This window comes from Symphodus melops (assembly GCF_947650265.1).
Source record: "Symphodus melops genome assembly, chromosome: 3".
NCBI classification, from domain to species: Eukaryota; Metazoa; Chordata; class Actinopteri; order Labriformes; family Labridae; genus Symphodus; species Symphodus melops.
In genome coordinates this window covers 16865140-16889338 of record NC_136693.1, presented here as the reverse complement: position 1 = coordinate 16889338, position 24199 = coordinate 16865140, and the positions used below count along the sequence as shown (strand labels likewise).

Genomic DNA, 24199 nt, shown 5'->3' with positions numbered 1-24199 from the left:
CAGCATTCAGCGCGTCCTCGATTTATTTAAGAAAATTAAACAAAGTTTTTTTTTTTTTTTTAACAGTGTGCAAATGTACTGTATTTTTTATGAGAATAAAGAAGTGATTTCCTGCCCTTATTGTTTTTTTGTTTTTTTTTTACAGTTATAGTCTTGTTAAAAAATATCCCTTTCCAAATAAGTTGTTAAGTTAATTAAATATCAATTTATCAAGGTAACTTAACAATGGAAAATATGATTTTTGTGGTGTCCTTCGGGAAGATGGTCTCACTAGGAATTATTGACATCACTTTCATTTCATAACTAATTGTGAATCCTCTTTCTACTCAGCCACTACTTAAAGAAATGATTAGACGTGTTTTTGCTGCTTAAAAGTAAAGCTTATGTGCACCTGACTGCAAAGCAAGTCATAAAGTAATTTCTATCTCATAGGCTGTTCAGCTTTTAATGTGACAGATCATTACTATACTTTTACATGATTATGGATAGATGGCTAATAAACAAAAGGCAGGCATACAGTTTTCTATGTCAAAAATGACCGACCTTACATATCGAGTACCTCAAGGTTCAGCTGTCTAGGGCTGCTATTTTTTCTGTTTTTACTTCAGATCTTCCTTTTGTTGAAGAAAAGACTGAAATTGTTATGTGGATGACACGATAAAAGCAGCTGCTTAATCAATAGGTGAACTGAAACATATTGTACAAAAGGAGTTGAAGTGTTAGAATGGATAAAAGATAGATTGCTGAATAATGTTGATAAAACAAAGTCCATTGCATTAAGTTCAATGTATACTTTCAAAGCTGAACTAACACTGAAATGAAATGTTACTGATATAATTATTGATCAAGTTAAAGGGATGTAACTTAACCACAGTTCACAGTCTTTAAATTTAAGTGAGCAAAATGGGAAGAGGTGTGTCAGTTATAAAGAGAATTGTTAAATGTTTGCCTCCAGTAAAAGGATCCATGTAATCTGACTAGTTCTTAGCCCTTTGCTTGTCTTGCAGAGCGATTTCTGTTTTGTGATTTGCTCCGGTGTTTTAATTATAAAAAGACGTGAGAAAATATCAAATGGCCCATTGTGGTTTGCAGTACTCTTACACAGAGATTCACTTCTCTACATTTTCTCAAAAAAACTTATTACACATCCACCAAAGGTATTATTTTATGCAATGAATGAATATTCTCTCAGCATGTCAAAGATAATTATCAAAACAAAAGGGGACAGAAAAAGGTGCTTACTCCCAAAAGTGAAAACAGGTGTAATACAAATAATATGTGTACAGAAACATGTACAGGTGGAATTCTTCACTAGTGCTTTAACCATAGACTGTAAATATTACAGCTTTAACTCAAGAAAGTCATACAGATTATTTTAAAATAAAACAGTAGTTTCATGCATTTTTTCCACCATGATTAAACATTGGATTAAATGTTAGTGTTCTTGTATAAGTATAAGGTGTACATTTGGATGAAAACAAAAGATATATGAAGGGAACTTAGACAATAAGTCGTGTATATCAAAATGTATACCGTATATTGCAAAATGTATTATGTTAATGTATTTGTTTCTGCTTTGTATTTACTTCTCCATAGCTTAATAATATTATTCCATTTTACAAAAAGAACAACACTTGTTCACCAAACAAAATACACAATCTAGACAGAAGGAATGAACATAAGAATAACGCCTAGGTAAAGTGCAGATTTGTATATTGCTGTCAGGCAGGTGTTATATTAGATCCTCCTCCAGATAAACCATCTATTTTTGATAAACCCAGTCCTCTAATTTGTGTTAGGATAACAAGCTTATATTCTTATAATAACTGAAGACTGCTCTGCTCATTAGAAAGCCAAAAAGGGATATTGTGGCCGAAGTATACTTTTGCTTTAAATCAAGTTTGTAGTAGTACATGATGCCCACTAGAGGGAAGTGTTGTCTTCTTAAGGTCTTGTGTCAGCTTATCACAACAATAGGTTCTGCTGTTTGTTCTTGGATACTAAATTGTGTTTGCTGGGTTTCAAGCTACACACAAATGTGTTCTGTTAGTCATGCAGTGATTATTTTTTTATACTGCAATGAATCTACATGTTGATCACTATTATGCAGAAACTAAAACAGATTTATTTAGATTCAAAGGGTCGAGATTGATAAGATTAAATACCAAGAAACTGACATTATCTTCCAGAAAGCATTAATTTAATCAATTAATTTGATAAGATAGATTTTTTGAGTGATTGTTTTGGTAGCACAAATCCTAAAAGCAAAGTTTAAGAGCTATTCCCTCTATGTACGAGCTCAGGAAAGATTTAACTAATTGACTCATAACAGTGTGTGCCTGACCTGTTACAGGCTATAAGGGTCTCGCTTTCAAAGGGTTAACATTTATTTTCTTTATCCCTCTGTAATATGTATGGCATCGAGATTGGAGGACACATCAAGTCACGTTCATTAGTTTCATGAGTTTATGGATAGAATTACGAAGTCATCTTATATCTGAGCATTTCCATGCAGCACATTTTCAATTGTGACTTTTTGAGATTCATCTTCCTCTTAATCCTTATAGAATAAAGCTCAGATTAATTATGTTTTCAATATATATTTCAGTATAAATGAAAGCTATATTTGTGCAAACTGCCAAATCATATAGGACCTATTATCAGTGGTGACTGATGCTATTTTAAAAGTTTGTATTACTTAATGTTACTGATGTCTAAATTGAGCCAGCCCAGTAAAAAAAAAAAAAAGCCGGACAAGCCCTTGTCTCTGATCTGTCTTCCCTCTGACATTGAACAGATCGAGAAGAGGTATGAACATGCTGTAGCTTAGCTGATCAGTGTGAAAGGGGTTAGCCACAGCTCTTTTAGTTCTTTAAAAGTTGTAGTTTGAGCTGTCGGTGTTGAGGAACAAAATATTGATTTGCCATTTAAAAGGCCCTGAACTGAATGGCAGCTGACTCTGTTGACCGAAGCTGTGTATGCGATGAGTGATTTGTAAGAGCCTATTGCTGCAGACCCCAGGAAGTGTGAGCAGTGATGATCAGGGATTACCCATGGCAGTGTTTTATGTGGGTCAAACACAGCCCCATGTCCTCAAACAGCCTCAGCCATCCCATGACAAATGCTTAAGTTCACTGTTGAATATTACAGCAAAGTGTGTGTGTGTGTGTGTGGGGGGGGGTGGGGGGGGGGGGGGGGGGGGGGGGGGGGGGGAACAAAAACCCTCATACAATCTACCTGAACTAGCTGAGTGTGCTGTGAGGTCAGGGGCTTTGTTAATGTAGTGTTTCCTTGAAAAAGGTCAAGGTTCCAGTCTAGCAAACATTGTAATCATGTTTTGGTTAGGGTTGCAAAGGTGCTGGTGTAAAATCATTCAGAATAGATGTGGTAAACACAAAATGTGATAGACCTTTTTTGCTGACTCCAGCAAATGATTTAGTTTCCTCTTTAACCTATATAACAGTCTACTTCAGAAAGGCAGACAGGGTATTTGGATGGGATTGAAACAATAAGGAAACACTTAATGAAACTGAAACGTGCAATTAAAATACAATGTAAATCTGATTATAACTCATATTGTAAGATCTTTAACTAACACACCTGAATACTTACTTCGTCTTCCACACATTTCTTGCACTTACACCTTTTTCGCTTCTACTTTATTGAACCTCCATTGACCTATGCATCCAATGTTGACTTTACTCGAGCAGGTTCAATCAATTAGTGTACGTTCTTTTAGTGTAATGGCTTCATGTTGATTGCTTATTGATGAGACTACATTGAGGAACTTGGGCTCTACACATGCTTGCTGTTAGGGTGTTATGCTATATAAGACAGCAGCTATAAAACATTTCACCAAATGCAATTAAGCCTCTACGCTAGATGATATTCCAGTAATAGACAGAGTTGTCAGTTTTAGACATAATTCATTATTTCAGAATATGTCCTCTTAAATCCTGACAAGCCATTAATGAAATTCCAGAGTAAAATATACACAGCATAGCTAATTAATGTTGTTTTGCATTTATGTGTAAATTAAAGGGTGGCACAAGCAAAATGACATTGTATATGGTTCCTTATTAATTGCAGCGACGTTCTAGTCATATTAATGAAGGGGAGGAGACGCATATCCGAGAATGATGTTTTCTATATTTAAGCCTGATAATTTGGAAAGCATTTTCCTTAGAGCATACCCTTATATATTCAAGGATCTTACAAAGGTCAGATAGACTAAAACAAGAAACTAAAACAAAATCTTTGGTTGAATCCTTTTCAGTCTTGTTTTATGATTGAGCAACTGACATGTAGTTTGTCACAGTGAGCCTGTACACAATAATAAAGAGGCAGGCGGCTGCTGTCCTCTGTGATTTATCCTGTTCTTCTGCCCTCCATCTGCACCAGACCAAAAGTTAATTAAAACCCCTGTCTTGTGTCTTCATTCCATCCTGGACAGCAAGAGCAAATCATCTTCCACCATTCACAGCCTTTATGATCTTTTTATGATCAACAGCAGAGCTGAAGTCAAGGGGGGCAGCATGGAGGCTTTATTGGCTTTATTATGTTACACTAACTTCATTACAAGATGAAAAGTCTTGCATTTTTAATTTCTGTCATCCCCATTGGATACTCTATTACGAATTGTTGTAAGTGAAGGACAGATAGCTTAACAGGTCGTTACACATAATAGTAGTTACACATAATAAACACAGCCAAATTGAGGCCGCGCTAACTGCTACTCCTTGACTTTGCTATTCTTTGAACCTTTTTGAACAATATGGTTAAAAGACATTTAAAACTGTTGTTTTATGGGGATTAGAAGTGGTTTAGGTGTTTAGCATTGGACACCTGAAGTCATTCCTCACAGTGCCCTAGTGCTGATTCACCACAAACAGCAGGGCTGTTTGTCAGAGGAGACTGCACCATTCCCACCAACGAGGAGTGATAGTCAATTTTCTTCAAGGGAACAGTGAGTAATGGTGCTGGGACAGAGAAGCCAGTTCACATCCAGGACACAGAGCCCTCACAGTGAGGGTGTCATATGTGCTTGCATCATCAACACAACTGACCAAGATGGTTGGCAATTTACAAGAAATCTTTACAGTATCTCTCACACCCCATGCTTTAGACAATTCCCCCTCAAAGCTTTATTTTTATATAACACAAAAGAAAAGACGTTTTTTTTATGCAAGAATAAAGCAGAACCATCCTTGGCACCAATAGATTATTGGAGCTACATTAGACCTTTTTCAGCTTGTGTTGTTCAAAATAATGTATATGAACTGCATGCTTGGGGGACTGATGACCATATGTTGTTGTCTATCATTTTGAAAATCTTTAATCAGTCAAACTATGTGCTGGAATTGTTGTCATGAAGGATGTATCTATCAAAGCTCTGAGAGCACTACAGACCCAGACAGAAAACAAATGCAAATAGACATAATCATCATATTGTGTTGTATGGATTAGCAGCATATTCTCATAAATTGCTTGTGTTTTTTATTTGAAAACTTAAAATAAAGGATTGTGTTTAGCAACAAGGTGGCTGTAATGAAGGCTCTATTTTTTCATTGTAATGTTTGTTTAAAGGGAAGGTATAGTGTGTTTTCTTGAAATGGAAAATATCAGAATAGCTGATCGTATCAAAATTGAGTGAGTGGTGAAAAGTAGCATAAACAACATTGCAACATTCATCAACATACAACATACTATACTGAACGTGAGCCTCAGCAATCAGGGAACTATTGCATCAAATAGCACTCCACCTTGAGTTTGAGAATTGTTAACTTTAATAATTTACATTTCCCATCCTACACCTGACCTGACATACAGTTTGATGTTAACCAAGTGTAGGACTTGAAGGAGAAAGACCTTACCTCATATGTCTGTGTAACACACCTAACAAGCCTAACACTGTCTTAGGTGTCATATGATAAGAGAAAGGTACTATGGACATCTAATGAGATGCCAAAGTGATTTTACAAAGCATATGGTATTTGACAAACTGGGACAAGAATGTGTGATTGCAACACACTTGAAACTAGTTTAACATTAATCATTTAATATATTTGATCAAATATGCTCTGTGTTGGTAGACATAGCTTGAGATCACATGACTATGAGATGTTCATATACCTTGTAGCTTTTAATAATGCCAAACATGAATTCAAATCAAATCTATAATATTGAAAACTAAAGTCATGGGACGAGGCAGCTAAAATAAGTAATTAATCACAAAGGCTAAAGCATAAAACATTGCACAGTAAAATGTTTAATGGCTTTTCTTACATTTTCTAAAGTCATGCATTTTTCATAAGTTTTACGGTGTAATGAATAAATGGACTGTGCTGTGTCAGTCTAATTGGATAAAGGTTATCTGTAGGGCATCAATGTTCAGTTGAATCTGGTTCCTCGTGTGGTCTAACCAAGTAAACTGCAGTCTAATCACATTCAAGCCAAAGTCTGTTTACTTTCTGGAGCACTGCTGCTCTGGCAAGAGACACAATTGGCTTGTGGAAAGGCTCTTGTAAATGTGTGTGCCATTGCCGATCGAGCCCTCCTAATGCTAATACAGTGTACAGGGCCAGTGAGAGGCCTTGACAGGCTGGCAACAGGAGGCCCTGCTTAAATCAATTAGCTTAAAACAAATATTATTTAAATTATTCCATGGCCCTGGGCAAATATTCTGAAATAGAGGCACATAAAGGCAGAAATCAGCATTTGTTCTCACCATTTAAATGGTATAGCAAACTTAAAAAAAAAAAAAAAAGTATAAACTTGGGTAGCTGTATCTGATAAGTTACAGGTTGTAGGTTACTCTAACTGAGCTCAAGTTAGCTGAATAACCTAATAAATCCTATTTTAGTATCTTTGATCCTTTCACTTTCTTTCACAATTCAGAAAGTTTCTAAGGTGCCTTCTACCTGTCCAACTATATTCCTGTCCTGTGAGTGCAGCCTAGGTGTGGAGAACAGGGAGTGGTATCATACAATTGAGAAGGTTGGGACATATGGTGTCTGTGCTGAGAAGCTGTATGTGGGAGATAACATTTTCCACCAATGATTATTCTCACTGTGGAGACTTCAAGAAGGAGAGGGTCTCAAGGGGAGCAACATACCATCTGGATTTCTGACACATCCAATTTACCTCTGCCTGTGGACCAGTCAGCATCCTCTCACCAGGCTAACAACCATAGAGATTAGATGAAGTCAGTCTCGACAACACAAACTTGTCAGAAAGAGCAACTCCTCTTTGCATCGGAGCAGATTTAAGATTTTTTAGCTGTTGTTGCTAGTGTATGTGGAAGGGATAATACACGTGCTTTCCCACTTAAAACTATAGATTGGAGCAGTATTTTTTATTATTAGCCTGAGGCGGTGTAAAACTTTTCCTTCAGCTGTCCCCTACAACAGCTATTATGCTGTAAATGAAATTTATGCATTTTAAGATTAGTAGTCCATAACTTAATTTTTCTATGCTCAGCTCACAACATGCATCTCATCAAATCATCCTCATCAAAGCCAAGGACACCGGCCAATCTTCTTTCTCTGGACTTATGCCAAAGAGAGACACTGTTCGTCATACTATCGTCACATAACTAGATCATTAAGCTTGAAGTTACATTTCATGATATACAGATTTCTCTCTCATGAATCCTTGAGCTTACTTACAGATGTTCTAATACTATACAAACAAAAGGATATTAAAGTAATAACATACCACCTTGAAGACTTAAATCATCTACTAATTACATTGACATCTCAAATGTCTAATTAACACTCAAGGGCATCAGACTAGCAAGCATCAGCAAGTTAGTAAATTAATAAATAAGTGTTTACCATAATGTGAAGAAAAATAGGAAATGCTACAAATGCAAAAATATTTGAAATAATTGTTCAAACAGATAGTAGAATGTAAAAATAAAATAAAAAAAAAGATTATGGATGTGTCCAGAATTAAAAGAAAAATCATATGCTTTTCCGTATGCATCTATATGTGAGACGTTTTTTTCTACATAGCATTAAAACCAATATTATTTGAAAATCAAACTATTTCCAAGGGAATATAACAGTATGCAAGTGGTAATTGGATTTGAGCTTGTACAGCGCTTTTCACCTGACTAGTTTCACCTGTGTTTTTTACACTGCAGGTCACACTTTTATCAATTTGCACACTGAGCAGAGGCTGCTATGTTATCTGTCCCTGATAATATCAACTAACCCCATTCATACACATGAAATTTCGGGTTTAGTGTCTTGCCTAACACTCACAGTATATGACTGCAGGAGCTGGGGATCAAACCCCTGACCTTCTTGAGCGAGGACCAACTGACCAACATAAGAGGCAGTAGTAGTGTAATAATAATAATGTTTTATAAAACTTTTTGCAAGGCATAATTTATGTGTTATAATGAATAACTTGTGGTTTAAAATCACTGTGAAGACACTATGTTTTGACTCATACAGGTTACCACAGTTTAACTGTCAGGGAGGCTTTCAGGAAAAGATATGATAAGGCTGATTGCACTGTGCATATGGTCTAAAAAGTGGAGACTACTTTTGATTCACACAATGTCTGGAACAGAATGCAGATTTTTTTTCTTCTGAACTCCCATTTGGATGTCGAGCAAATAGACTGTACAGCGACTACAATTTTTTTTAGCTTTAGAAAGTAATGTGCTCATGGACCTGTTGCAACCGTTTAAAGAAGCAAGGGTTGGTGTTTCTATTTTTATAGAGATTATAGATTACCAGTTGGTACCCATTTCTCATCTTACTGTTGTTCTTAATGTTCAAGTAAATTATGACATTTTATCACTGTTAGATTTCACTCATATGGTTTCATTAGGTTATAATTTAGTGCTCTCAGGTTCGATTGTGTACACACACACACACACACACACACACACACACACACACACACACACACACACACACACACACACACACACACTGGATCTGGAGGAATATGCAAGACAAGACGAGAAGTACCTATGGTTAACCTTAAATTTCCCAACTCTAACAAACTATCCAATTCACCGAGGTGCGTTTGCTTTCAAGTTATTGATAAATGGTTGGATTTCAAAGTGGGACATGCAGCCTCACATCCTATCTGTTAATATTATATCTGCCAGGGGTGAGCTGATTATCTCTACCCAGCATGATTAGCAGCCAGTCCAGACAGGCACTCAGCAATCAGTCACATCGTCATTTGAACCCAGCCCACTATGATGGGCTCCCCCTGATAATGATGAGGGCCTCTGTGGTCTCCTGGGTAGCCTGGATGACAGAAAAGCTTCATCCTCTTCATGTCTCTCCCTGAGGATTTGGTTTGAGGGTAACACAGACACAGAATTGAATCACAGAGACGTAACATTGGCCAAATGTACAGATGTCATTAACCCAAGATACTGTATCCAATTCTCCATGGTTAAATGATTTAGTTGCATCATAAAAGCTCCAGTCACATACAGGTCAGTAACATGAATCACACAATTTTTTGTCCTCTAATCAGTTTTCTGTGTACTCATTATGACTTCAGCTATCTGTTTTAGAGACTCTACTGTTTTAAAGCTGTCACACAGTGAAGATATTAAAATAAATTCAGATGCAATTCTAAAAGGATAATACAAAATGCTTACAGCCCCTTCAACATTTTTATTCAAAACAAATGCACTTTTCTCGTATGACTTCTGTTTGCTCTTATCTGATTTGATTGCACTAATTGATTATATATATTAAGGATGCATCCTCCCACTGGGACCCCTTTCATGGTGGGGAATTTCCCAATTTCACACTGCTGGTCAAGCTCACGCAGGTCATTTCCATGTCCAGTGCTGATAGGCATTGATTGAATCCCCACTGCTTTGACCTGACTTTGAGCCCCAGGAGAGAAGCTCAGCATCCAATGTCCAATACCACAAGAGTTGCTTTATGTATTATACTCCATCATAATTATCTTCCAGCCATGACCAATGCCTCCTCTTTTTCATCATGCTCAACAGAAAATAGCTCAAGGGACTGAATGTGGCAAAATGATGGTTAATGATGCAATTTAAAAGCTGACATGAACATTTTATTTACAAAATGAATAGAGTGAAAGACATGATTGTGGCAATGCATTACTAAAATGGACATTTTCCAAAATGTATTCTTTATTTTTATGCAATAAAATTAGTATCAGGAGTATAAATGATTATTTCCATTCTGAGTCAAAAATATTGTTAGAAGTTTGGAAGTAATTAACCTTCTAAAAGTGTCTCTGAAAATTACCCAGAACATTTTCAAAAGAATTTCCTGAAAGACTGCCAAAATTCCCAGAAAATTTCCATGAATGTTTGAAAAAAAAAATCTTGAAAATTACCCCACATATGCTTGAATGTGTCCATTAATTCCTTTTGTTTATCCCATTTCTGTATGTATCCAGATGAGACTGAGAAGAATGACAGGAAATGGAGAAGGGAGACAACCCTACAGATTTTGGACCTGCGCAAAAGGTCATCTGTAAATCACGCTTCTGAGAGAGGAGATCTGAGATGGCCCAGACCAATTAATCCCATAAGGATTTATGGGGCGGCACCTAAAGACAGGTGTGGTTTAATGCTCCTTCTGAGCAGTAAAAAATGTCACCGTGGAGATCATTAAGTCAAGCTCTATCTGCGAGTGTCACTAAAGATAATCTATCTTCCTTACTCTTGCTGCATGACATACTTAACGCTTCACATTCCTGTCTATCATTTAGAAACTGAATGCATTAATCAACAGGCTAATCTGTCTTCTTTAGAAACTATCTATAACTAACTGTTCAGTCTGAAGGAAATGACAACTCACTTTCTTCCACACTTACAAAGAACCAAGTGTGAAGGTTTCACCTCCTGATCATTCAGTCAGCAAAATGCTCACCCTCCCATTGCTTCTTTAAACAGCCCGTGAAAATGTATTGCTTGCAGGGATATGAATCAATAAAATTAGTACGAGTTTTTTTTTTTTTTTTTTTTTTGTCAGTGTGTAAAGCATCTTTGCCAAGTGAAATAGCCAAGTGCTACACATTAGATTTGATAACAGATGAGCAGGTTCAGTAACAAACTCTAAACTATCACAGAACTTACTGTCAATATTTTTATTTAGTCCTGCAATTGGGTCCTACTATTCACTTCTCTTCTACTGTAACAGAATGATCTGAACACACAAAATGGACCCAGAAGAAACTTTGGATGAAATGGATTGTTTTTCAAAAATTTATTATTTTCAAAACATTTTTGGTTTGACCAGAAGCACTGCTCAGATTGAGCAGTCTCCTTGGGCTGGTACTATTCCCTGAGACTTGTGGACGCCAGAGAAAGAGAAGTGGAAATCATGGCTCCCATTTGCCTCCAAGAAGCAACTCCCAAAAGTCCCCTCTGCCACAGCAGCCTGTGTACCACAGCCTGTGAACCAGCCCAAGCCTTAACCCAGGCCTAAGCCCAGTCTTCAGCCTCCCTGTTCCTTAGAGCCTCAGCCTCCCTATGTTCCTGTTCCAGCAGAGCGCCATCTGCCACCAATTCTGGCGGAGCGCCGTCTGCCCCCTGTGCCTGCTGAGTGACTTCAGCCGCCTTTTTCAGACTGGGGGCTTTGTTAGAGCCCGAAATGTCACAACTACCCAAAATGTACGACCTGAAATGTGATACAAAAAAAAAAATGTTACAAACCCCAAAATGTAATAAATGGTAAATAATGTAATGCAATGCTGAATCCAAATTGTTGTAACTTTTTGCCCAAAATGTAACAACTTGTTAAAATGTTGTGCATTTTTTTAACAAGTTGTTGAGTTGTTACATTTTGGGTCAGTTATTACATTATGGGGCAGGCAAAATATTTTTCTCCTAATGATGTAACAACTTGTAACATTCTGTGCTCAGTATTTTGTTACATTATCGACCAGTTATTATATTTTTGGTTTTGTAACATTTTTTTTATTACATTTCGGGTCGTTGTTACATTTCGGGCTCTAACAGGGCTCCATCCACGTTCTCCTGGTTCCCTCTCGGTGGTCTGGCTGACTCCTGTGTCCCTCTGGGAAGCTCTGCCCACTCCTGTGACTTCGTGGGAGGTTCTGCAGACTCCTGCTCTCTCAATGAAGGTTTTGCTGACTCCTAGGCCCTCGGTAGAATCCATGCCGACTCCTGCACCCTTGTCTGAGGTCCTTCAGGATCCTGTACCTTCGCCAGAGGTCCTAGACACTGCTGTGTCATAGTACATTTAGACACTGAAGGTACCCCGAGCATGCCTGCATTCTGTGAGCGTAATGTTTTTCAAAAGGTAAAACGGCACTATTAGCTCTGTAACATAAGATGGTGCCTGACCATTAATGGCTTTGTAAGTGAGAAGAGGAAAATTCTCTTCTACATTTTAAAGCGAGCCAGTGCATAGAAACCAATACAAGAGTAATGTTGTCCCTTTTCCTTTTGGACTAGTTGTAGAGTCTTTTGAGACTTACCAGAGCACAATATGATATGACTGATTTTAGAAGTATTATGAAGGTTAAAATAGGCTGTCCTTGAAATATGCTTTATTTAAGAGTTAAAGGACATATCTTGATCAAATAGAACTAACAGTGGTGCCAGGCTGATGCCATTAAGGACAGTTATATCTTTAGAATCAAGCTCAATAACTTTAGTTAGGGGAAAATGCAATGTTTTCTTTAACACATCGTGCAGAAATGTGAAGCATCAGATGAGCTCTGATACAAAAAAAAAATTGAAGTACGATCCTCTCTACCTGGGTTTTAGTTGTTATTGTTTGCTGTTGTTTATTCTGTCGTTACAGTGAATACAGTAGACACTAGACTACACTGTTGACAATTATGTTGTTGACCAATGATTACTTTTTCTGTATCTTTGTTACATTAATTGTAATTCAATCTAAACCCTGCAAGATGATGAAGAATACACACACACACACACACACACACACACACACACACAAATACATATAAAAGAAAACATTCAGAAGAAGTCTTTTTATAATAAAACATCTCATATAAACCTATGAGATGGGCTGTACCCCCCAGCAGGCATTCGGATGGAGGGCAATCGATATACTCACATGAGGCTGCGACTCTCTGGTACTGAAGCCGAGCACTCCAGGTAATGAACTGCCTCCTTGATATATTTCCTTCACAGGGTGGTATGGCAGCGGTGTAACATGGTACTGCAACAGCAGCAATTCTTTGATTAGCCATCTCTTGCTTTCCATGACATGCAGAAAAGTCTCTCACACACGTACAATAGTATCCTCAACATGTCAGCATGTCCACTGTGTCAAATTTCCATCTTTCAGACTTAGAGAAAGAAAATACAATATTCAGAATGTAGCATCATTTTCTACACAATTTGTCAAGTCAGTTATAGGTGTATTTCACCTTTTCTGTTATGTCATCTATTATTTCATTATTATTCAATAACAAAATAAATGTATTAAAGTCTTCTAAAATGTAATGCACATTAGTAAGCCACAAGACCCTATCAGTCTGCACAATGTTTTGATCCTTGGAGCTGTTTCCTGTTTTTATTGTGTCCACTGAGAGTCAAGACAGGTCCCAACCAGCTAAACTTGATTAAGATGAGTCAGGGACACGAGCTAAAGTCTGTTTAGGATGATAATAGAACGCTTTATAGCCAGACCACAATATATTATATAAAAAACACATTATGGATATAGATGGACTAAGATGTGACTTCAGACAATACTGTATGTATTATAATGTATTTCATAATTCAATTATGTTTATTCTTATGGTTTCTGTATCTTAAAGCAACTTCCACTCTTATTTGTTTATCGTTTGGTCTGTACACTTCGACAAGCTGCATTTTGCAAAGTGGCTACCAGTCAGAGGCTAGTTATTCATTGTTTTTGTTGAAGCAGAAAGAGGAATAAAGATAATATGTACGATACACACATGATTCCATAAACATGAGGAAACAGTGCAGTCCAAAAGCCCTGCCCCATCCATTCAATCTGATAAAAGACAGGCGTGGGTCAAAACCTAATCAGCTCCCACTGATCTGCTCTCAGTGATCTATAGAAAATAAGTATTTGGAGCAAATGTATACCTTACAAGTCCACTGGGAGGGTCTCCTCATACCTTATGCAGTTCCTTTACTGACCATTATAATGAGGCTTTAAACACTGTGATAACTGTAAATCTGCCAGTTAAGATTGCACTGCTCCTGATCTGCCTTGACCTCAGCTCACTAAATCTTATCCAGTACCATCGAATAATTAACGGTCCACTCTTGAGCACACAGTGTGAAGTCAGCAAAGATCACAGGCCACAACGAATTGTCAACCTATGTTTGTTGATGGGAAGTTTGTTAGATCAACATTTGTTGAAAACAAAGTTTTCTGGGTTGTATATTGATGGTTTTAGATTAAACAAAGCTGTGAGCACAGAAACTGCTGATTTATAAAGCTACAGAGATCTTCAAAATGTGGGTTTTTCCATGAAGTTTTCAAGCAGAGGGAAATGAATGAATATCATGTCCCATTACTGTTTGGAAATTAAAATGCTGGATTCATACAAGTGCAAATACAATTTTGGCAATGATAGAAATCAAAACTTACTTCTTCTTTTTTTTTTAAAACACAAGACACAATAGTTTGATCAGCATGTAACCTGAACCACCAAAACGCACCTGCTGAAGAAGTGGCGTAAACTAGCTGAATGGAGTCCTACTATAGGACCAGCTGCGGGACTTGCTGGGGACGCAGAGAGCAGCGCGCGAGGACAGGCTGCTGCGCATAGAGGTAAGAGCTTTGTCTCGAGGAGGGAATGTTTATTGGTTGAGTAGTTTCAAAGTAGCCAAGCCGTGCAGTAACAAGTATCACTTTTCGGTTATTGATTCCCCCCCCCCCCCCCCCCCCCCCCAGACATTAGCACTGTGCTGATTAAGTGTCCAAACTGCGAGGAGTCTGGAATGTCCGAGAGACAGAGCGCTGAAGACCGCAGCTTTCAGGCTTTTTCACTGACAGTCAGCGCGGAGCAGATGGTGCTGGAAAAATGACTCGGGCTTTTCCCATTCTACTCGCTTCCCTTTTCTCTTTGCTTCACGGTAAGTATTGCCTGTTTCTTACGACTTTTTACGAGTGGCAAAATTATTTATTAGGCTAGCTAATTAAGGCAGTTCTACGTTTTTGTGTACGCCTGCTCGAAACTGATTTGATTAAAAAACCCATGTTATAAGTGTGTTTTTAAAGGCGTTTCAAATTGCAACAGTAAATGCTTTAAGTTTAAGTTTGTGGGTGTGTGTGTGTGTGTGTGTGTGTGTGGTTGTGTGTGTGTACATCCATTTTTTTGCTTTATGTTTTGTATTGGAAAGTAAATAATATTTTAAGTGCCTATAATTTGTATTTAATTGTCCTTAAATACGTACTACCAGGGACAATTTGATTAGTCTGTCCTGCCATCAAAGGGGGCCTGTTATGGTTACCAAATCAGAACAATTAAGGAGGGTTTGTTAAGACATTTAGTGTATAAAAATAATCTCCAAACATATAAAACAAATAGTGGTTGTTATAAGAAACAGCTTCCTTAACCTAAAAAAAACCTGATCTGTATTCATACAGGTCAACCATGTTTTGGTTCATTCACTTGTTTCATTATGTTCTTAGGACTCACACTGTATAAAATGTTTGTAGAATCATGTTTACAGTTTTCTTCACAGTGACCTTATCAACTCTGCAATGGCTGACTCTAGCAATGTATTCACACGCCTGACCTCCCTCTCAATCAACATAATGTCAACATAACCGAATTCAATCTACCCACGCAGGCACACTCACACTCTCAGACGCACACGCACGCACACACACACACACACACACACACACACACACACACACACACACACACACACATATAGAGAAGAAAAACTCAGGATCCTTGGCACAGCAATTTTTGTTTGACTGGCCTCTAAAGGGCTTTGCGACACACCATCTGTTAAATGTGGCTGTGAGATCAGGCTGTGTTTGATGGGACCTCACTAAAATGACTCGCATGGCACAGTCGTGGCAATATGCTCCGACACGTTGGGCAAAGCCGCACACTGCCGAGTTCCGGTTGTGCTGATAATGACACAAAGTTTAGGACTCTGCAAAAGAAGGGTCATTTTTGACTATAGCCGCATATAAGCAAAATGAAAGAGGCGTTACTACATGTATTCAAACTGTTCTAGATGAGAAGCAATGACCATCAGTTTCAATCAGTTTCTCTTCACCTCTCACACATGCTTCAGTTATCAAGAAGGGAGGAAAGTAAACAAAGTTTAAGTGTTGGTATTCTTAAACGTCAAACATACAGAGCATCCAAAGATTGCTTAAAGAGAAAAGCTTGCAGTCTAATCATCTCCCCTCCCCCCAAAAATGTCATTACTTTGAAATGACTTTGCTGTCTTTAGATATAATTTTGACGACACAGCCATGTCTGGCTTTCCCTTATTGGCAGCTGCTGTGTTCAAAAGGACCTTGAAAGTTACACATGCAGTCACTAAATAGGAGTCTGTGGAATTAATGTGAACAGCTGAATTATTAAAAGCATTTTGACAAACAGATTTGTTTGCTTCCTTTTGTTTTATACATTTCTGTAACAAAAGGATGTCAACAATGTAGGAATGTGTTAGAGCAGGATAGCAGATATCTATAGCTTATAGTTCCTCAGACTGCATCAACATGGTGTGAAAAGCATGGCAATAATACCCAGGCATCCAACCATAACATAGACATGTACTTGTATCCGTTACATGTGCATATACTTATCATTGACCTATATTGTGAATACAGGTATCAGCTGTGCTGACTCAGAGGAGCGTCTCATGAACTGGCTGCTGGGAAAGAATCGCTACAATCCACTCATCCGCCCGGCTGTCAACAGGAGCGCCAGAGTCACAGTGAAGCTGCAAGTGTCTCTGGCTCAGCTCATCAGTGTGGTAAGACTCCAAATACTCCTTCTCATTAATGTTAGTGTAAAGGAGAGAATACATGCTGGGGAGACAGATGAGAAGAAACGAATGAAAACAACAGTGCAGAGCCACAAAGCTTTCAGAAAGCAGTTAATTTCAAAGCGGCCCTTTACAGAGAAGCCATAGCTCTAAAAGAATGGACGAAGTGGAGGATAGATGTGGTCAGCTGTGATCGCTGCCTTCGTCATGCCCAGATTGAAACTTCAGCACATTGGATTAAAAGGGGCCATAAAGCTGTTTTAGCCTCAGTGATAGAGCCTCTTCTCTGATTTACAGTGGATGCTCCTCCCAGCTGCATATCATGGCAGAAGGCTTCATGGAGCTATATTTTATGAGTTTGTGTTGTACTGCAATATGTGTCATTGCATTCAGGGAAAACTTTGCTATGTAATGCATAATGACAAAAAATAAAATGAAATAAAATATAGATTAAAGGGTAAAGCAATAACGATTACGATATAATCACATTTGTACAAATATTAAATTGAAAATATGACAAACATCTACAGTACTTGCATTTTTCTTGTCCATTGAACACAGATGTGTGAACTATAAATATGGTTGTGTTTGAAGGTTAATAGAGTCATTGTTGTTTTGGGCCTTTTCCCCTTCTAAGTACTTGGATTTCTGGCTTATATCAGCACTTAGTGTCAGCAAATTTACAGTCATTAGTATTACATATATTTTTGAATTTTATACAATGTTTACCTTTTTTTCCTTTTGTCTGACTCAATTGTATTTGAGCTTGAACAAGTTCTTAGAGTAATTGTCATCTCTCTTGTACATTTCCAGAATGAACGAGAACAGATCATGACCACAAATGTCTGGCTCACTCAGGTAAGTTTGATGAATCTCTGTGTCATAAACTGCCAGTCAGCCTGGGTCTTGTTAAATGTCCTTCCATCTGAACTTGAATTAAACCGTATCCTTTCATCCTCTTTAAATGTGGAACAAAACACTTCTATAATTGTGCTCTAAACATATTCCACTGATAATGAAGCATGTAATGCGAAATAAGTTGGTCCTGAGACAGCAAGTAGAGGTCAGACTTGATGGACAGGTCTCGCTGTCTTTCTCTCCAGCTCTGGGAGGATTACAGGTTATCATGGGACCCAGCTAAGTACGAAGGCATTGACAAGCTGCGTATTCCCTCCAGGCACATCTGGCTCCCAGATATTGTTCTTTACAACAAGTAAGCGTTATCTGAAAACCCACTACAATGTTTGCAAAATAAAAAAGACGCTTTTTCTTATTTATGGTGAATTTAGATTTTTTGTTTAGTAGACACACCAAGATAGTTTCCTTTTTTTTTTAGGCATGAATGTACTGTATTCTCCACCTGATTAACTTGGGCTACATCCGTTGTGATATACAGGCACCTTTAAGTCTACCCTATTTGGTTTTGAATTTTATTTTGAATGATACAGAAAGTAGCTTTCCTCTTATCGTCCTCATTACGACACTGTTTTGTTTATATTTTGTGCAAACAATACATATAAAACACATGAAAAGAAAACTAAAGTATACGTTTTGGTAGGAATTAAAGTTCTTTCTCTCTCCCGGCTTTTTTTTCCTTCTCATTAGTGCTGATGGTACTTATGAGGTGACAGTCTTCACAAATGCTATAGTCCTCTTCAATGGCACTATCAACTGGCTTCCTCCAGCAATCTACAAAAGCGCCTGTAAGATTGAGGTCAAGCATTTTCCCTTCGATCAGCAGAACTGTACCCTGAAATTCCGATCCTGGACGTACGACCACACAGAGATCGACCTGATCCTCAGGTCTGAGGTGGCCAGTATGGATGATTTTACACCCAGTGGGGAGTGGGATATCTTGGCGCTGCCAGGCAGACGGACTGTCAATCCTTTGGATCCCACGTATGTGGACCTCACCTATGACTTCATTATCAAGAGGAAGCCACTTTTCTACACCATCAACCTGATAATTCCCTGTGTTTTGATTACCTCTCTGGCCATCTTGGTCTTCTATCTACCATCAGACTGTGGAGAGAAGATTACCCTCTGCATCTCTGTCCTTCTAGCACTCACTGTGTTCCTGCTTTTAATTTCAAAAATTGTCCCCCCCACTTCACTGGATGTGCCTCTGATAGGCAAGTACCTAATGTTCACCATGGTGCTTGTCACATTCTCCATCATTACCAGTGTATGTGTGCTCAATGTGCACCACCGCTCTCCCAGCACCCACACCATGCCCTCATGGGTCAAGCTGATATTTCTGGTCAAATTGCCCGCTCTACTCTTCATGAGACGCCCTTGTAATAACTCTGCACGCCAGAGACTTTGCCAGCAGCGGTGTCTGCGGGCGAGGAGGGCCATTTTGGGCGTGAGTTACCCAGTTGTATCTAAATCTGGTATCACCATGTCATCTGCTGCCCTGCTGTCCCCAGACTGTGTCTTTTCCATGCCAGGGCACAAAAATGCAGCTCCTCCACTGAGTCACAGCCACTGCAACAGGAAAGGAGACCTGCAGCCAAATGACCTTACAAGTTGTTTTGCTTCCACCCAAGATCTCCCACAGAGCAGAAATTCAGACTGGGCCGCTGAAGTCCAGGAGGCTGTAAATGGGGTCCGCTTTGTGGCAGAGCACATGATGGGAGACGACGACGATCAAAGTGTATGTATGAACATTTCAACTTATGTCAAAATTCTGAATATTTAAAAAATGGACAAAAGGCCCGATGGCAGAACTAAAGGAAATGATAAAGGACAAGCTCACTTGCAAACACTGGGAGGTTAAGATACAAAAATCTGGCTACACACTGCTACAGATAATTTTTAAATTTTAACTGATTATAAAAACAGAGGAGACCACAGTCATACAGCAAGGTCAGTTTCAACCAATTTTTTAACAATTATAATCCTCTGAATGCAAGCACTCGATTATTCAGCCAGACCGCGAGATCACACAATTGATGTCTGTGGTAAGATCTAACTCGAGACCTCATAGAAATTCCTGTGATCAAACTTGACTTCAGAAGAAGAACAAAATATGGACAGCGTTTAACTTTGTCAGCTGGCTCCCTTGCCGTGCGTTCTGTTTTGCAGTGGACATCAGAACGTAGCGCTTTGTACAATTTTTAGTGGGAGCTACAGGTGAGTTGTAAAGATACATAACATCCAGTTGGTAACGGTTCCCAGTCTGATGTCATTGTGTGTCAAGTATTCCTTCATAGGCAGCCTGACTTGGAATCTTTCTCAGGAACAGATTGGGAGCAGTAATTTTATTGTGTTGACACCACACACACCACACTGTGTGACACAAGAGATACAATAATTCATGAACATCTCATCAGTTCAAAACCAGTGAAAAGATCAAAAAACAGAATTGCAATTCTGACAGTTCTAATTTTCAAGGGTTTATATAGCAAAAAGGTTTACATCTATAATCTAAAAATCTGGTAGCATGTGTTGAATTAAACACTGTCCTCTTCCATATTTTGCCCAATCAAATTAAATGAAAATCAATAGTCATTGTATGACATGATAACATTCATTGTAAAGTCTGTGACCTCTGAGGCACAGGAAGGAATAACCTTAAACAGTGGCTGTGACCAGCAAATTGATGACTGACTTCAGGTAATCAATGGCTTCTTGTGAGGAATTACTCGTTTCAACAACAACCAAGGGCAGGGCTGGAAATGGGGTTAAAAGGTCAATCAGTGAACGTCTCTGTAAATGAGCAATATAGAAATGATCCTACCAAAGGCAACTTCATATAGTTTATCATCTATTCATATCATATCATATAAGTCTTTAAATAACATAAACATAGTGTTCTGTAACAAAGCAGTATTACTGTGATGAGTGAATGTAACAAAACAATGAGAAAAATTGTAACAAAACATTTCTTCCCAAATTCGATGCAATTCATATGCTCACACATGTAATATAAACCAAGAGATGTTTACATAATAGTGTCATCATGGCAAAAGAGATGACACTACAAAGATCACTCTCACACCAATTCATTCCTTCATTCACTCACTCAGATACACCCAGCAGTGGCTCTGCCACACTGATGTTTAATAATACATGTCTATATACAAAACATGTTGAGAATAATGTTTACATGTTTTTTTTTTACATTTGCAGGTGATAGAGGACTGGAAGTATGTGGCCATGGTGGTGGATAGGATGTTCCTGTGGATCTTTGTAATTGTGTGTGTGGTGGGAACCCTGGGCTTATTTCTACAACCTGTCTTCCAGACTCAGATTATTCCAAGCAAGGGAGCCAGCAAGGACACCACTCGCATGTAACAGAATAGAAATACTACAGAGCAAGCTAAGGTTTACTTTAAAAAAAATATACCGGTAATACTATATGACAATATGACTATTGAAAGTTTCTGTTGTAAGCATAAAGCCTATGCAGCCATATTGGTTGGTTGAAAATGACTACACTGCATCTCAGCCTGTGCCAAAATTCAACAATAAGGCATCTGATGTGCGTATACAAAGGATTACTTGCAACCACTAATCAGAGGAACCACTAAGATCCATGAGGGCACCAAAATACAATATTCTCTATTAACCAAGGCTGCAACGTTAGCAGCAATAGTACCCTTTACAGGACCTGATATATTAAAGAAACGATGATCCATTTCAACATCATAGCACTGAGGTCATTTTCTGTCACGTCTATAAAGGATTCTGCAGGACTGGACTGAATGTAACATTTACTGCATTGATTTATACTGAATTGTTGCATAATTTTCCCCCAATATACATATGAGGAAGATCTGCTTGCTGTCAGATGAAAACTGACTTTCGTTGTGATCAAGATGAAATGTGATGTGTGATTAAAGAAGGGATAATAAAGGTAAACTGTGCCCTCTTTCAGTTTGATTAAATCTATGAAATCACCAATAAAGTCTTTACATTGTCAGGTTCCTGCCAAAGTGCTTAGTTATCTTTGATGCCAGGGCTAGTTTATGCCCAGAGCCAATACATTAGTTTAAGATGTGCCAAAAGAACATTTTATCAAAAAGGTGTAACAGCCATTCACTTGAAATGAAAAAAAAGTCTGACCAGGCAAAAATAATAACAATCAAAAAATCAATTAGAGGTATATAGAGCTTTGTAGGGCTTGACATGTTTTTATTGAAGACAAGAAAAAAATACTTCTACCTGTTGAAATGAATACATCATATATGCTCTTATCAGAGTTCATCTCTAAAAAGAGCTTATTTAAACTGGCCAGCAAAATATAAATGATGCTTCACCATGCATACAAACTGACGCACATCAAACAGTGCTGAGTGGGCTTGTTACAGATTCTGCAGACTGTTCTTGTTTAAAATCCTGAGATGGCAACAGCATGTTTGTCAAGATGTGCACTTGATTCTCTTTCATTTGTGTTTTGACCTTTCAATATCATTCATGTTTTGTTTTTTTCCCTATAACTCACCTGTTATCTCCCTGTCATTAATGAATGTAGAGCCTCTGTAATCCATCATCTGTCTCAATCTAAACAAAGTAGAAGTTGTCATTTGGCACTCATGAAAAGGCCCATAAATCATGAGCCTCCTGTCAGCAGCCTTTTGTAATTAGTGTCTAATATATGCATGGTAACATTGTTCAGAGAACTGTTCTATTACACAGACAGCCAGCCTTTAGAAATAAAGTTAACAACACTGATCTACCTACCCCCATACACTCCTTAAAAAAATTAGAGTAGGATTACCATTTCTGTCGATATTGATGCAATGTTACAAGTTCCCCTCAGGTGCAGCCTCCTTCTCACTTACTCTACTGAGGGAGTTGACAAGGCAGGGTCAGACACAAAACAGAATCTCTGGGAGAGGATTTAACATTTAAGGGCCCTTCTGCAGGGCTGAAAGCTCTTATCCAGCTGAGGAACAGAAGAGGAAAACTACAGGGCCTGGTACCCTGCTGGCCACAGAAAAGAGAAATTATATAATTAAATGGCATCAGAGAGAGAGAGAGAGAGACAGACAGACAGACAGACAGACAGACAGACAGACAGACAGACAGACAGACAGACAGACAGACAGACAGAGAGATAGATAGATAGATAGATAGATAGATAGATAGATAGATAGATAGATAGATAGATAGATAGATAGATAGATAGATAGATATAGGTGCGTTATTGGTCCAGAGGGAAATACATGTAAGTATATTTTTGGGGAAAAGAAAGTACTTCAGAAAATCAAAATCAATGAGGAAACAATAAATCAATCATGAATATAACAATTATGTTATAATGCTGAAAGGCCACCAAAAATGAACCCAGCTGCAAACAGGCTCTATATTGATTTTTTTTTGATGAAGGCTATGTGGTGATTTAATAAGAACGTTTTCCCCGTGAGTAGAAACTATATGTCAACACCTGGGTCTATGTTCACGGTCCACAATAAATGTTGGTTACACTGCATCGGTCTCAAAGCGCAAGGTACAAGTGTGGACTTAATTAACTCAATAGAAGTAAAAACTGTTCATTTATTATTGTGAAAAGTATGGACTTAAAATATTCAGCAAATCTGCTAAATCAAGAGTGTGATTTTAAGATATTAGATTAATTGAACAACTCACTGACCATCGAATTTCCACAGAAGTTACAAATGGCTGTCATCTGTGTCTGGACATCACAAGTTAATCATTTCTGAACTTGAGATAACAAAGCTTGTCGTCTCTTGATTGCTTGGGAGATATATATATTTGTTAGAGAAACATTTCTTGTACTTTATTATTAAATCCAATATTATGCTTAGTCAAATGCTGCTGTGGGAGGATTGACGCCACATACCCAAGCCCCGCCCATGTCAGAGCAATAATGGGGGTGCAAGAAAAACAGAAATGCATTGTTTTTTTTACAATAATTGTGTGTTTCTCGTTATTAAGACATGCAGTGTTTGCATGTCTTGTATACTGCTAGTGGATGCCTTGAATTTCCCCTAGGGGCACCAAAGGTTAGATTAATTAATTTTATTTCCTTTATAATTACAAAAAAGGACTCGCAACACAAAAACTCCCAGATATTAAAAGCGTGTTGTTGGTGGCAATGCGTTTCGAGCCGTCCGTCCGTCCGTCTCTCTCTCTCTCTCTTTCTTTCTCTCTCTCTCTCTCTCTCTCTCTCTCTCGATCTCTCTCTCTCTCTCGAGCTGCTTTCACTCTCACACTTTCTCCTGCTGTCTGCCCCGAGGAGCAGCTGCCTCTGACCCTGCG

The 24199-nt window shown here is 38.2% G+C and overlaps 1 protein-coding gene across 1 annotated transcript; it reads left to right on the top strand.

Moving 5' to 3' along the window:
* The first annotated feature begins 14753 nt into the window (after window positions 1-14753).
* On the top strand, window positions 14754-21845 carry chrnb4 (cholinergic receptor, nicotinic, beta 4 (neuronal)). Its single transcript, XM_079339781.1, has 6 exons — window positions 14754-15085; window positions 16812-16957; window positions 17783-17827; window positions 18073-18182; window positions 18575-19625; window positions 21104-21845. Exons 1-6 carry the CDS (start codon window positions 15034-15036, stop codon window positions 21266-21268), a joined length of 1569 nt encoding a protein of 522 aa, XP_079195907.1. The 5' UTR covers window positions 14754-15033; the 3' UTR covers window positions 21269-21845.
* The last annotated feature ends 2354 nt before the right edge of the window (window positions 21846-24199 follow it).